The 13,485-nt window shown below is 46.5% G+C and overlaps 1 protein-coding gene across 1 annotated transcript in view; it reads right to left on the bottom strand.

The window, feature by feature from the left end:
* Nucleotides 1–5,965: 5,965 nt before the first annotated feature.
* Nucleotides 5,966–13,485, bottom strand: part of LOC309557617 (uncharacterized protein) — a gene marked incomplete at its 3' end in the record, with an annotated part of 55,828 nt that continues 48,308 nt past the window's right edge. Inside the window, exon 6 of the mRNA XM_082260408.1 lies at nucleotides 5,966–5,989. Coding sequence (XP_082116534.1) covers nucleotides 5,966–5,989 — 24 coding nt within the window. The remainder of the gene's footprint in view (nucleotides 5,990–13,485) is intronic.

Below are 13,485 nucleotides of genomic sequence, written 5' to 3'. Positions count from 1 at the left end.
GCAGAGTAATCATTGCCCACCAAATGTAGAGTAATCAGTGCCCCCCAAATAAAGCCTACCTGTGCCTGGATCATGCACATCAGCAATCTCCTGCGGTGTCTGTCAGGGAGCTTGGATTTGAATTGCCCGGGATGCCATGCCACTGTAAGAAAGTCCCGCCCCCTAGACCGGCTCCTATGATCACGTCACACTGATTCAATTCCACAGCATTGGATCAGTGTGCCGTCTATCTCAGGAGCCGGTCTAGGGGGCGGGACTTACATTTCAGACTCAATCCTTGTTTGTCATACACAAGGAGGGAGGGGAGGTGGAAGAAGAGGACTTTGACGCCCCTCCCCTCTATCTCAGCTCACGGCGCGCCGCCCTGCGCGCACCCGCTCTTCTGTGCACCCGGCCGGCCACCCGCCCGGGATCGGTCCTGGGCACCCGCAGCTGCCCACCGCTCCTCCCCTCTGTCTCAGCTCATGGCGCACAGCGCACCCGCTCTTCTGTGCACCCGGCCAGACGGCCACCCGCCCGGGATCCATCCTGAGCACTGCCGCAGCTGCCCACCGCTTTTCCCCTCTGTCTCAGCTAATGGCGTGCCGTGCAACCGCTCTTCTATTCGCCCGGGATCCATCCTGGGCACCACCGCAGCTGCCCACAGCCCAAAGCAGCCCCAGGGCAGGCAGCCTACCGGGAAATTTCCCGGTATCCCGGTAGGCCAGTCCGGCCCTGATTATCGGACAAATATTCGTCCATTTTGTGGTTGCATGCTAGTCTCATATCAAAAGTGAAGAGGTTACTTTCATACGAAAATTCTCATACAACAGTATTTACATTCAGAAGTGATGTCATGTGTTGAGTTGTTTGGTTTGTATTCTTTCTTTTCTGAGCATGCCTAATCTTGCTCTTACGATTTTTTTTTTTTTGGACAAAAACTATAATAATTAAATGAAAATCGGACATTGTGTTCATGTACGATAAAAAAATTATAGGCTTTAGGCCCATACACACGATAAGAAAATCAGAAATAAAATTTTGTCCTATGAACGATCTGCTCTGCAGATTTTCGGATCATTATTATAGTCCCTTCGACAGCAAATTCCTACATTTCGAACGACAAATACTGAATGTGCAGGCTAGAAAAGTTTTCTTTCAAAAATGTTTTTATTTGTAATGTAAGGGAACAAATACATAACAAGCATTATGAACCATGCACAAAAAGCAAAAGTTTGACAATTTTAACCATACTGAACAGTCCTTGTAAAACTCCCAAATACCACTATGGGTAAGAAGGCAAATCATCCCATTAAGTTCCACAATAAGAAAAATGCAAAGTAAACACTGTGCATCCTGAAAAGGGGACCAGGAGGAGCCCGCCCTAACCCAAGGAGACCCCTACTGGTAACTAAGACTGTCTCCTCAGGAAAGAGAGGGTGTCCCCAGATCCCCCATGACCTAGCGACTGTAGACCAATGCTAGAAAATTTTTATCTTACGTGAACTCAACGTCCAATTTTCGTTTAACCACTAAGGCTCCTTTCACACAAACGATCCGATCAGATCCGCCTGTCAGTTTTTCAGATCGGATCCCCCATGTATCCATATGGGGCAGCGGGTGTCAGCGGTGACATGTCCGCTGACACTCGCTGCCATTCGCATCCGATCCTGTCCGTGAAATCCCGAAGGATGGAAACCCCATTTTCCATCCATCCAGGGAATCGGATTGGATGGGATTGGATGAGAACGGACAGATCGGAGCACTGTGCCCTGAGCCCACCCATTTGTGTGACAATAGCGCATGAATATTTGCTATTGTCACACGGAGACACAGGGGAAGCCTGACCCATGGAGGAGACTGAGGGGGAAGCCATCGCCGCCGCCGCTGCCTGCCCTCCACATGTCAGTCCAGGGTGAGTGAGCCAGCGACCGGGGGGGTGGGTATGGCTGGAGCTGGTGTGGTCTGGGGGGTATGGTGTGGTCCGTCTTCCGTCTTCCGTCCCCCCGGCCCATAGAGCACCAGTTTCCCGATTGGCCGAAAGGAGAAGCCATGTTATTGGCCAAGGAGGAGGAAGAAGACACAGTCGAAGCCCAAGGTAGCTTCAGACAAAAAGGAATGACCGCACTTCTGATGAATTTTCAAAGAAAGGAGTATCTTTATTCCACATCAATCAAATGGCAGGTACAGGTACACACTGTGAATGCAGGACAATCGGTGGATCACTGTTGGTGATGAATAAGCGACATATCCAGTCGTGAAACGCGTCCACCGATTGTCCTGCATTCACAGTGTGTACCTGTACCTGCCATTTGATTGATGTGGAATAAAGATACTCCTTTCTTTGAAAATTCATCAGAAGTGCGGTCATTCCTTTTTGTCTGAAGCTATCCTGGATTGCGGATCCGACCGGCACCTGATCCTAGCCTCACCTGGAGCGGTCTACCCTGTTTGGACTTTGCCTACAGTCGAAGCCCAACCCATGGAGGAGACTGAGGGGGAAGCCACCGCCGCCGCCGCTGCCTGCCCTCCACATGTCAGTCCAGGGTGAGTGAGCCAGCGACCTGGGGGGGGGGGGGGTATGGCTAAAGCTGGTGTGGTCCGGGGGGGGGGGTATGGTGTGGTCCGCCTTCCGTCCCCCCCCGGCCCATAGAGCACCAGCTGCCACTGCGTAATAGGAAGACTGGGCATGCTCAGAAACGAAAGACTACATACAAAACAATTCAACACATGACATCACTTCTGAAGTTGAATTCTGTCGTACGGGAATTTTCAAATGTTGAGTAACCTCTACACTTTCAATATGAGACCAGCATGCAGCAAAAAAAAACAGATACAAATTTGTCCAATAATCTGATTGTGTGTATGAGGCTTATGGATATGTAAAGCTCAAACATTATCAGTACAGGAAACATTGAAACGCCTTTGTGTCCGGGGTCAAAATCAGCCTTAACGCCCAATCCCAATTTTCCAACTTAGTAAATCTGTACATATCATCACAACTACTTAGTGTGTCCAGGTAAATTGTACTTTTTTTGTCGTCGTTGTTTTTGTTTTGTTTCATTTTTTTCAGGACAAATTGAGCTTTCTTTTGGTGGGTAAATTTAATGGCTATCTCCTGATGTTTTTATTATTATCAAACTGGCCCAAAATAGTGAAAAAAAAATGTTTTAGTTTAGCTGTATATTTGTCAATAACATGTACCCCCACCAAAACACCCTGCAAAATACATTCTCCTACTCCTGGTGATTGCAGTAATACCACATGTGGGTGGGATTTATTTTTGTACCTGTAGTAAGGTCAAGAAACAAAAGTACATCCCTCACATTTTTGTAATTTTTTTATTATATCTTTTCATGTGACAACACTGGGGAAATGACACTTTGCTACAATGCATAGTACACCTTTGGGATGAATTAGAGCCGAGACTGTGAGCCAAGCTTTCTCATTGTAAACAGGCAAAACATTTTTTTTTTTTTTGGGGAGCATACCCATGTATTTCCAAAGCTGCTGCAGCTATGAACCAAAAGACATGTATATTAAAAAAGAATAGCGCGCAAATGCAAAAGAAATTACTACCAAATCTGAAGAGAGTCCATAAATAAAAATGGGGGTTTGGTCCCACCATATGGCCATATCGTGCTCAAGCCCCCGATATGGCCATATGGTGGGACCAAACCCCCATTTTTATTTATGGACTCTCTTCAGATTTGGTAGTAATTTCTTTTGCATTTGCGCGCTATTCTTTTTTAATAAGCTTTCTCATTGAACATCAATGCCTGACCTCACATATGCACTTCTGGAAGAATGGTGAAACATTCCCATAGACACTCCTAAACCTTGTGGACGGCCTTCCCAGAAGAGTTGAAGCTGTTATAGCTGCAAAGGGTGGGCCAACTCAATATTGAACCCTACGGACTAAGACTGGGATGTCATTAAAGTTCATGTGCATGTAAAGGCAGGCGTCCCAATAACTATATATATATTTATATTTATATAACTTATATATATATATATATATATATATATATATATATATATATATATATATATACACACACACACACTGCTCAAAAAATAAAAGGAACACTTTAAAAACACATCAGATCTCAATGGGGAAAATGTTGTGCTGGATATCTACACTGGTATGGGCTGAGTAATGTGTTAGGATCTACACTGGTATGGACTGGGTAATGTGTTAGGATCTATACTGGTATGGACTGGGTAATGTGTTAGGATCTATACTGGTATGGACTGGGTAATGTGTTAGGATCTACACTGGTATGGGCTGGGTAATGTGTTAGGATCTATACTGGTATGGACTGGGTAATGTGTTAGGATCTATACTGATATGGACTGGGTAATGTGTTAGGATCTATACTGGTATGGACTGGGTAATGTGTTAGGATCTACACTGGTATGGACTGGGTAATGTGTTAGGATCTATACTGGTATGGACTGGGTAATGTGTTAGGATCTATACTGGTATGGACTGGGTAATGTGTTAGGATCTACACTGGTATGGGCTGGGTAATGTGTTAGGATCTATACTGGTATGGACTGGATAATGTGTTAGGATCTATACTGATATGGACTGGGTAATGTGTTAGGATCTATACTGGTATGGACTGGGTAATGTGTTAGGATCTATACTGGTACGGACTGGGTAATGTGTTAGGATCTATACTGATATGGACTGGGTAATGTGTTAGGATCTATACTGGTATGGACTGGGTAATGTGTTAGGATCTATACTGATATGGACTGGGTAATGTGTTAGGATCTATACTGGTACGGACTGGGTAATGTGTTAGGATCTATACTGATATGGACTGGGTAATGTGTTAAGATCTATACTGGTATGGACTGGATAATGTGTTAGGATCTATACTGGTATGGACTGCGTAATGTGTTAGGATCTATACTGGTATGGACTAGTAATGAGTTAGGATCTATACTGATATGGACTGGGTAATGTGTTAGGATCTATACTGGTATGGACTGGGTAATGTGTTAGGATCTATACTGATATGGACTGGGTAATGTGTTAGGATCTATACTGGTATGTACTGGGTAATGTGTTAGGATCTATATTGGTATGGACTGGGTAATGTGTTAGGATCAATACTGTCTATACTGGTATGGACTGGGTAATGTGTTAGGATCTATACTGGTATGGACTGGGTAATGTGTTAGTATTTATACTGGTATGGACTGGGTAATGTGTTAGGATCTATACTGATATGGACTGGGTAATGTGTTAGGATCTATACTGGTATGGACTGGGTAATGTGTTAGGATCTATACTGGTATGGACTGGGTAATGTGTTAGGATCAATACTGTCTATACTGATAACGACTGGGTAATGTGTTAGGATCTATACTGGTATGGACTGGGTAATGTGTTAGGATCAATACTGTCTATACTGGTATGGACTGGGTAATGTGTTAGGATCTATACTGGTATGGACTGGGTAATGTGTTAGGATCGATACTGGTATGGACTGGGTAATGTTTTAGGATCTATACTGGTATGGACTGGGTAATGTGTTAGAATCTATACTGGTATGGACTGGGTAATGTGTTAGGATCTATACTGGTATGGACTGGGTAATGTGTTTGGATCTATACTGGTATGGACTGGATAATGTGTTTGGATCTATACTGGTATGGACTCCGTAATGTGTTAGGATCTATACTGGTTTGGACTGGTAATGTGTTAGGATCTTTCCTGGTATGAACTGGGTAATGTGTTAGGATCTATACTGGTGTGGACTTGGTAATGTGTTAGGATCTATACTGGTATGGACTTGGTAATGTGTTAGGATCTATACTGGTGTGGACTGGGTAATGTGTTAGGATATATACTGGTATGAACTGGGTAATGTGTTAGGATGGAAAGGATGCCACATCGTTTGATGGAAATTAAAATTATTACCCTGATTGTGAACAGAATTCGAATGCTTCAAACGTATGTAATGGTATTTTATGTGACAAGAATATCATCAATCTGTAAAATGAAACAATCACACAGTATTGAACACGTTTTACAGTGCAGTGGGTTGATCAGTATTTGTGCAATTGCTGGATCCGACTCTTATACACTGACCCAGTTGCTAAGATCCAAATCAATAACATTGTCTCTCCGGGATTCTCTATCTTCAGGGGAACAAGACAGGGCTGTCCATTGTCTCCGCTCCTCTTCGCACTGGCTATTGAACCATTGGCTATCCGCATACGCTCCTCTTCATCCATTTAAAGCGGTAGTATACCGCTTTTTGTGAATTTTAACTACAGGTAAGCCTATAATAAGGATTACCTGTAGTTACAATTAATATCTCCTACACCTGCAGGGTTTAGGAGATATTTGCACTGCATGCAGCCGCTGCGCTCTGTTAGACAGGTCAGTTCAGTTGGTCGCAGGCTGGTCAGTAAGTTGAGTTTGGAAATTTTCTTTGTTTTTTTGTTGACATACGTTGCCCTTCCAGTGCTCCTTGCTGCAAAGGCCAGTCAGAGGTGTGGGCAGTGGCAATTTGTTTGTATTGTTGATATATTTCTCAGGCAACACACTGACACCTTTGCTTCCATAGTGCTATGTGCTGGGGGTTCATTGTGCCCCTATATCTTCAAGGAGGTGTGGGCTCCTTCCGGCTCACCTGCCCTCTGCCTATCCATTAGAATGCATGTGCTCCCACTGTGAAGACTCTTAGAATTTAGAGTTAGGGACTACAGGATATCAGGGTGCCTTGACTGGGTCTGTAGCTTACGCATGTATTTGCAAATGTGTGCAGACTAAACCCCTGTTTTTAATGCATACTGTTAGAAAGGTCAATTCAGTTGGTCGCAGGCTGGTCGGTAAGTTGAGCTTGGAAATTAATTTGGTTTTATTTGAGAAAACTTTGTGTCCCAATTATGTGTCTGTGTTGTCACCATGGGCATCCGCAGGTAGGGGCAAAGGGGGGGGGGGGCAAATGGAATCTCAACTTCCCCTTTTAAGTGGTTGTTAAGCCACTTTATACCGTCCTGTTTAATAATCATGTGTGCCTGTGTGTCTGTGTTTTAAAAAAAAGACTGTTCTTTACCAGTTTTCAGAGGGCCGAGCGCCGCTCACATGACCCGTCGGCTCTCTCCTCTCTCCGGCTGACAGCTGCCTGCAGCGGGCGGGGCCAAGGATTCCTCACTGATGTCAGTTGGGAGGGGAGGAGGAGAGAAGTGGCGGGTCACGTGAGCAGAGAGTGGCACTCTATACTTGTAAAGAATGGCTTATTTTTATAAAAAAAAGACACAGGGGCACACAGGATTATTAAACAGACTGTAGACAGGATATGAAACTTTAAATTAAACTACAGCAGCAGGAGAGGAGGGGGGGGGGGGTGGGCACTGACACAGGAGCAGGCAGGCAGGGAGAGAGGGGGGGAGAGAGGACAGAGGAGGACAGGAGAGCTGCGGATGATGGAGGCACGTAAACTGACCACGGTGTCAGGGCTCAGCAGCCATGGTGTACCGTGGTCAGTTTACAGAGGGGAGGACATAGCCAGGCAGGATCAGCCAGGTATTTTAGGTGATAGAAGGGGCCAAATTACACAGCAAAGCACTGTGCTATACATAGGCGGCTCTCTAATTAGGCTAATTAGGCGGTCGCCTAAGGCCTCGCACCTACAGGGGCCTCACAGCCAGTGGCGGAGCAACAACATTTAGAAGGGCGCAGTCAGGGAAATCTCCCAAGTAAAAGATTGTTTAAATCCTCGGATATAAAAGTTGCAGCAGTGTGCTGCAGTCCCTTCACTGCGGCTGCCAGGTGTCTGTTGTCCGCTGAAACTTACACCGCCTTCTCTGCCTGGGGATTGGCCATCTGATCATGTAATCCTAAGATGTGGAGGAATCGGTGGGCGTGTACCTGCATCAGTAGGAAGTGACTGCCCGGTCAGCTCACTCTGCTATCATCAGTTGTTGGGAGGAGAGCCCCGACTTGTCACTCTGCAGGCTGGTCATAGATTTGTGGTGTGTCTACTACGCAAAGGGGGTGAGTAGCCCCAGGGAAGTTGGAAGAGTCCTAAAATGGTTGGTGGAGGAGGAGGAGAAGAAGAAGGCCCTGGGTGGCTGGGGGAGGAGAGGGTGGCTGGAAGAGAAGGAGAGGGTCCCTGGGTGGCTAGGGGAAAAGGAGAGGGCCCCTGGGTGGCTAGGGGAAAAGGAGAGGGTCCATTGGTGGCTAGAGGAAAAGGAGAGGGTCCATTGGTGGCTGAGGGAGAAAGAGAGGGCCCCTGGGTGGCTGGGGGAGAAGGAGAGGGCCCCTTGGTGGCTAGTGGAAAATGAGAGGACCCCTAGGTGGCTGGGGAAGAAGGAGAGGGCCCCTGGGTGGCTGGGGGAGAAGGAGAGGGCCCCTTGGTGGCTAGTGGAAAATGAGAGGACCCCTAAGTGGCTGGGGAAGAAGGAGAGGGCCCCTGGGTGGCTGGGGGAGAAGATGGCTCCTGAGTGGCTGGGGGAAAAGGAGAGGGCCCCTTGGTGGCTAGGGGAAAAGGAGAGGGCCCCTTGGTGGCTAGGGGAAAAGGAGAGGGCCCCTTGGTGGCTAGGGGAGAAGGAGAGGGCCCCTGGGTGGCTGGAGGAGAAGGAGAGGGCCCCTGGGTGGCTGAAGGAGGAGAAAGAGAGGGACCCTGTGCAGCTTGAGGAGGAGAAGGAGAGGGTCCCTGGGTGGCTGGAGGAGGAGAAGGAGAGGGCCCCTGGGTGGCTGGAGGAGGAGAAGGATAGGGCCCCTGGGTGGCTGGAGGAGGAGAAGGAGAGGGGCCCCTGGGTGGCTGGAGGAAAAGGAGAGGGGCCACTGGGTGGCTAGGAAAGAAGGAGAGGGCCCCTGGGTGGCTGGGGGAGAAGGAGAGTGCCCCTGGGTGGCTGGGGGAGGAGGAGAGGCCCCCCCGTGATGCCAGAGTCAGTTGCCAGGGAAGAGAGTGGATCTGAGCCAGTCCTGCATATCTGACATCAAAGCCAAACATGGTGGAGCTGGAGCCCTTTGCCCTACACAATGACAGCGACCGAGGTGGAAGGTGAGGGGTAGCGGGGCTTTGACATTATATAGCATATGGACTCTGTACATTATTGGTAGTTTTGGTTGGAGTTGTCCTTTAGATGTTTAACTGTTGTTTTTCCCCCCAGCTTTGAGGGACTGAGGAATGACAGCCCACTATGCTGGGACTTATAGTGCCCTAGAATGTGGAGGACTGAGGAATCCTCAGTCCCTCATGGAGGGCACTACAAGTTCCAGAATAGCAGGCTGCCATGCCTTAGTCCCCACAGAGGGCACTACAAATCTTAGGATAGCAGGCAGTAATTCCTCAGTCCCCTACAGAGAGCACTACAAGTCCAAGCATAGCAGGCTTCCATTCCTCAGGGAGGAATGGCAGTGCACTATACTGGAATTTACAGTGCCCTCTGTGGGGACTCAGGTATGGCAGCCTTCTGCAGTGGGACTTGTCGTGCCCTAGACTGTGGCGGACTGAGGAAGGGAAGTGTAAGGGGGTCTCTGGAAACTCGGATGCAAGGGGGAGCTTTGGTGACCACAGAGTTCCCTTTTACACCAGAGTCCCCAGCTTTCCCCCTCAGATCAGGGTTCCCAGAACTCTCCTTACATCAGAGTCTCCAGCATTCCCCCTTAAATCGGGGTTTCCAGAACTCCCCTTACTTCAGAGTCCCCAACATTCCCCCTAAATCAGGGTTCCCAGAACTCCTCTTACATCAGAGTCTTCAGAGTTCCCTCTTACAGTGTAAGGGGGAAACTCTGGAGACTCTGATGTAAAGGGGGCTCTGTGAAATTTGATTTAAGAGGGGGACTCTAATGTAAAGAGGAATTCTGTGGACTCTGATGTAAGGAGGAGATGCTGGGGGGAATCTGATTTAAAGGAGAACTCTTATGTAAGGGGGGACACTGAACTCTGATGTAAGGAGGGACTCAGGGAATCATGACCTATAGGGAAATGCTGGGGGCTGTGATGTAAGAGCAGACATATATACATACATACCCGATGTTTAATGATCTTTGATTAAAGAAGAATTGGTTAGAGAAAATTCTAGAAACTGTGAATTCATAGTACAAAGGTTAAGGCTCCTAATGTATGCAATTTATGCAGTTAATTTTTATCGCTTTTTTTCCCATTATGGGCGTGAGTGGGGCCTCATATCCAAGTTTTGCCTTAGGCCTCACAAAGCCTAGAGCCGCCTCTGGTGCTATATAACATGCTTTAAGGGAATATACTCAAAATAAGTATAATGACTAAGCCCCTCCCCTTCATGACATTGTTGAAAAGGGGCGGAGCATGGGTGACCTTAAAATTATGCCCCCCCCCCTGAAAAAAGTTCTGCGCACGCCCATGGTTGTCACCCTGTCACACCAGCTTCTGATGGAGAATTTAGGTGGCCATTTCCATACACATTAAACAGGCATGTTCCTCTGTTGTCACCATCATTAAACCCCCCCTAAAAGTCATGTAGTCACCGCTGGAGTGGTTGTAGGCAGGAAGTAGCTGTAAAGATGCTCCAGGAGATCATCAGCACTTACATGAAACATTGTAGCAACTATTGTCCCCGTGATCTTCCTCTTTTTCTGTTTGTGATCGGCAGTCTGACCCCCAATAAAAGTTCCTCTCAGCTGAGGGATTATTGCTGATTATGATATGTGGATGGCGGTATAGTGTGGTAGGAGGATGGCCAGTGAATGAAGATGATGGTTGTCACACTGAGGGTAATTTGTAACAATTTTATTTTTTAACATTTTTTTTAAACTTCAACATATATTTATGTTTTAATGGAGACAATGGATTCATCTAAAGCAGGCATGTCAAACTTAAGTCCAAGGATGAGCCACAGATGGTGCCACACCTTGGAGGGCTGAACATTGATAGATATAGGATTATCACATAAATAGTGGACAAATAAAATTGGTAATGATAGCCAAAGAGAGAGGTTTAGGGAGCTGCAGAGCAGTGTAACCTGCTACCCAACACCTTCATATGTCTGCGTCAGGTTCACTGCTGTTCATGTCTAGGGATGATCGAACGGTTCGGGCCGACCATCGGTTCGACCCGAACATTGGTGTTCGAAATTCGGCCGAATTCCAAACTTTTTGCGGTAAAAGTTCGGAATTGGGTCACCAGAACTGCTCAAAATGCAATGGAACAGGAAATGGGCTTTAAAAGCCCGTTATTGGCCCAGAAACGTCAGTAAAAGCCAATTGAGGGGGCAGGAGTCTGCTAGGAATGTGATTGGAGTCACTACGGGGTCCAGAGGCCAATCAGGAGTGAATACGCCCCCCAGTATATAACTTAGCCCCGCCTAACCTATAGCACTGTCATACAGAGGCTGTGGAAGAGAGTGGAAGCAATTATCTTCTGCTGTATGGAGCTGTTCTTTTAGTGTGAGGAAAGGGATATGCAGTGTAGTTAGGGTACTATATACCACTATAGTTAGATTCAAAAATCTAGTTTTTGTAGGGATACTTTTAAGTGTCAGGGTGACCGTAGTGTAGTTTAGGGTGACCTGACTCTGCCATGCCAGGGTGACTGAACTCTGCCATGTCCGGGTGACCGTAGTGTAGTTTAGGGTGACCCCACTCTGCCATGTCAGGGTGACCCCACTATGCATATTCTGGGTTAGGGGTATACATATACATATATATACCCCTATACAGAAGTTCAGATGACATGCCTGCCTCCAAACACCTTCAAAAAACGCCTGAAAAACCCCTGAAACAAAAAGGCCCAGGTGTGAAAGGAGGGTAACACCATCCCTGCGCTACTGAAATTCTAAGAAAAATAATCTTTTTTTTTTTTTCTGGTTCTGGACATGCTACAGAGCTGAAACTTCACAGGTCCACTTTTTAGACCCCCCAGACACTAAATACAAAGAAATCTCATTTTTTTTTCAATAATTTTTTTCAATAATTGGCTTTCTATCAAAAACTGCAATTTTTAAGACCTTTTTTTGTGTGATTAATAGTTCCTGGGACATGACCCAGAACCCTAGGCACTTTTTAGGGGCATTTATTGGGTTTTAGGGCTTCAAAATGGTGTTTTTTGATTTCCGAAGTTCAGGTCCCATTGATTTCAATGGGGTTCTGGAATCCGAAACGAACTTTCGGGAAATTCGGGTGTTCTGGTCGAACCAAACTTTTCAAAAGTTTGATCATCCCTATTCATGTCTAGCATGTTGTCCACCACCATCTGACAGCCTTCCAGCTGCTCTAGCATGTTCCTAGTCAACCACCACCATTAAATAATCTCTCTCTCTCTCTCTCTCTCTCTCTCTCTCTCTCTCTCCCTCTCTCTCTCCCTCTCCCTCTCTCTCTCCCTCTCTCTTTATATATATATAGCTCTACCACCTCTCTCTTTTCTTTATTATTGGTTGCTCTATCGCTGTTCTAGAGTTGCAGTCAGTTCGCATTATCTGCCCACCCAACACCTGGGAAATGCCACTTTCCTGTCTCTCTCTGCTTGGAGCCACAGCGGCTCTATGTCTCCTGCCTACCCACAACCTTCAGTGCACCAATGATGTGTCTAGGAATAGAAAGTGCCTGCAAGTATGACATGCCTGTTCCAGAGGAAGGATTATTTGACAAATGCAAGAAGCTGAGTTCATCTGTGTTGTCAGGCATGTTTCTTTGCACCCTTTATTTGCAATTTCTTGTAGGGATGATGAAGGAATGGGTGCACCACCAACGCAATAACCAGGAAAACGAAAGCAATGAAGAGAAGAGTCAGAATAGGCCATAGGTATTTCTTGAATTCTCTGATCTGAAAAAGACGAAAGAACATGGTATTAACTAGTGATCGACCAATATTGTTTTTTTTATGCCAATACCGATATTTTGGTCATCAAATATCGGTATCGGCCGATATTAGCCGATAGTTTCGTACATTTTTCTTGACAGGTACTGTTGTGGAGGGATCTGGGGGTCTAAAAGACCCCAAACCCCTCCTCTGCACTTAAAAGCATTCAAAACACAGAGTTTGGCTGTTTTGAATGCTGTCATTTTTTTGAATTTGGCGCTGAGTACCCGAAAGTGATGTCATGACGTCACTTCCGGGTTTTTACATGGAGACCCAATCAGAGCCGAATGTGGCTTTCATCAGGTCTTCTCTTCGGCAGCCGTGCAGGATGGTTGCCTGGGTCTCCCGGTGGGACGGGAGACCCGGGCGAGCCACAGAAGGTGGCGGGGGGCGGGGGAACGCTTCTCAGCCGCATCGGTTGTCATTACAAGACAGCCAACTGTCATCTATGAACGCCGGTACCGGGGTGATGCCTCTATCTGCAGGCATCACTCCGGTACAAGCACTTTCCTGAAATATCGGTAATATCGGTAACCTCAAGGGCCGATTTAGATATATCGGGGAAAGTGCATATCGACCCTCGATATATCGGCTTTGCCGATAATCGATCAATCCCTAGTATTTACGTACTGCAGAGATAATACCCAATAAATACCAAAAAATATATATTTGTGCACATTTCTAGCATCTATTGAGG

Source organism: Pelophylax lessonae (assembly GCF_965119305.1).
Source record: "Pelophylax lessonae genome assembly, chromosome: 6".
Taxonomy (NCBI): domain Eukaryota; kingdom Metazoa; phylum Chordata; class Amphibia; order Anura; family Ranidae; genus Pelophylax; species Pelophylax lessonae.
This window is presented reverse-complemented; position numbering and strand designations above follow the sequence as displayed.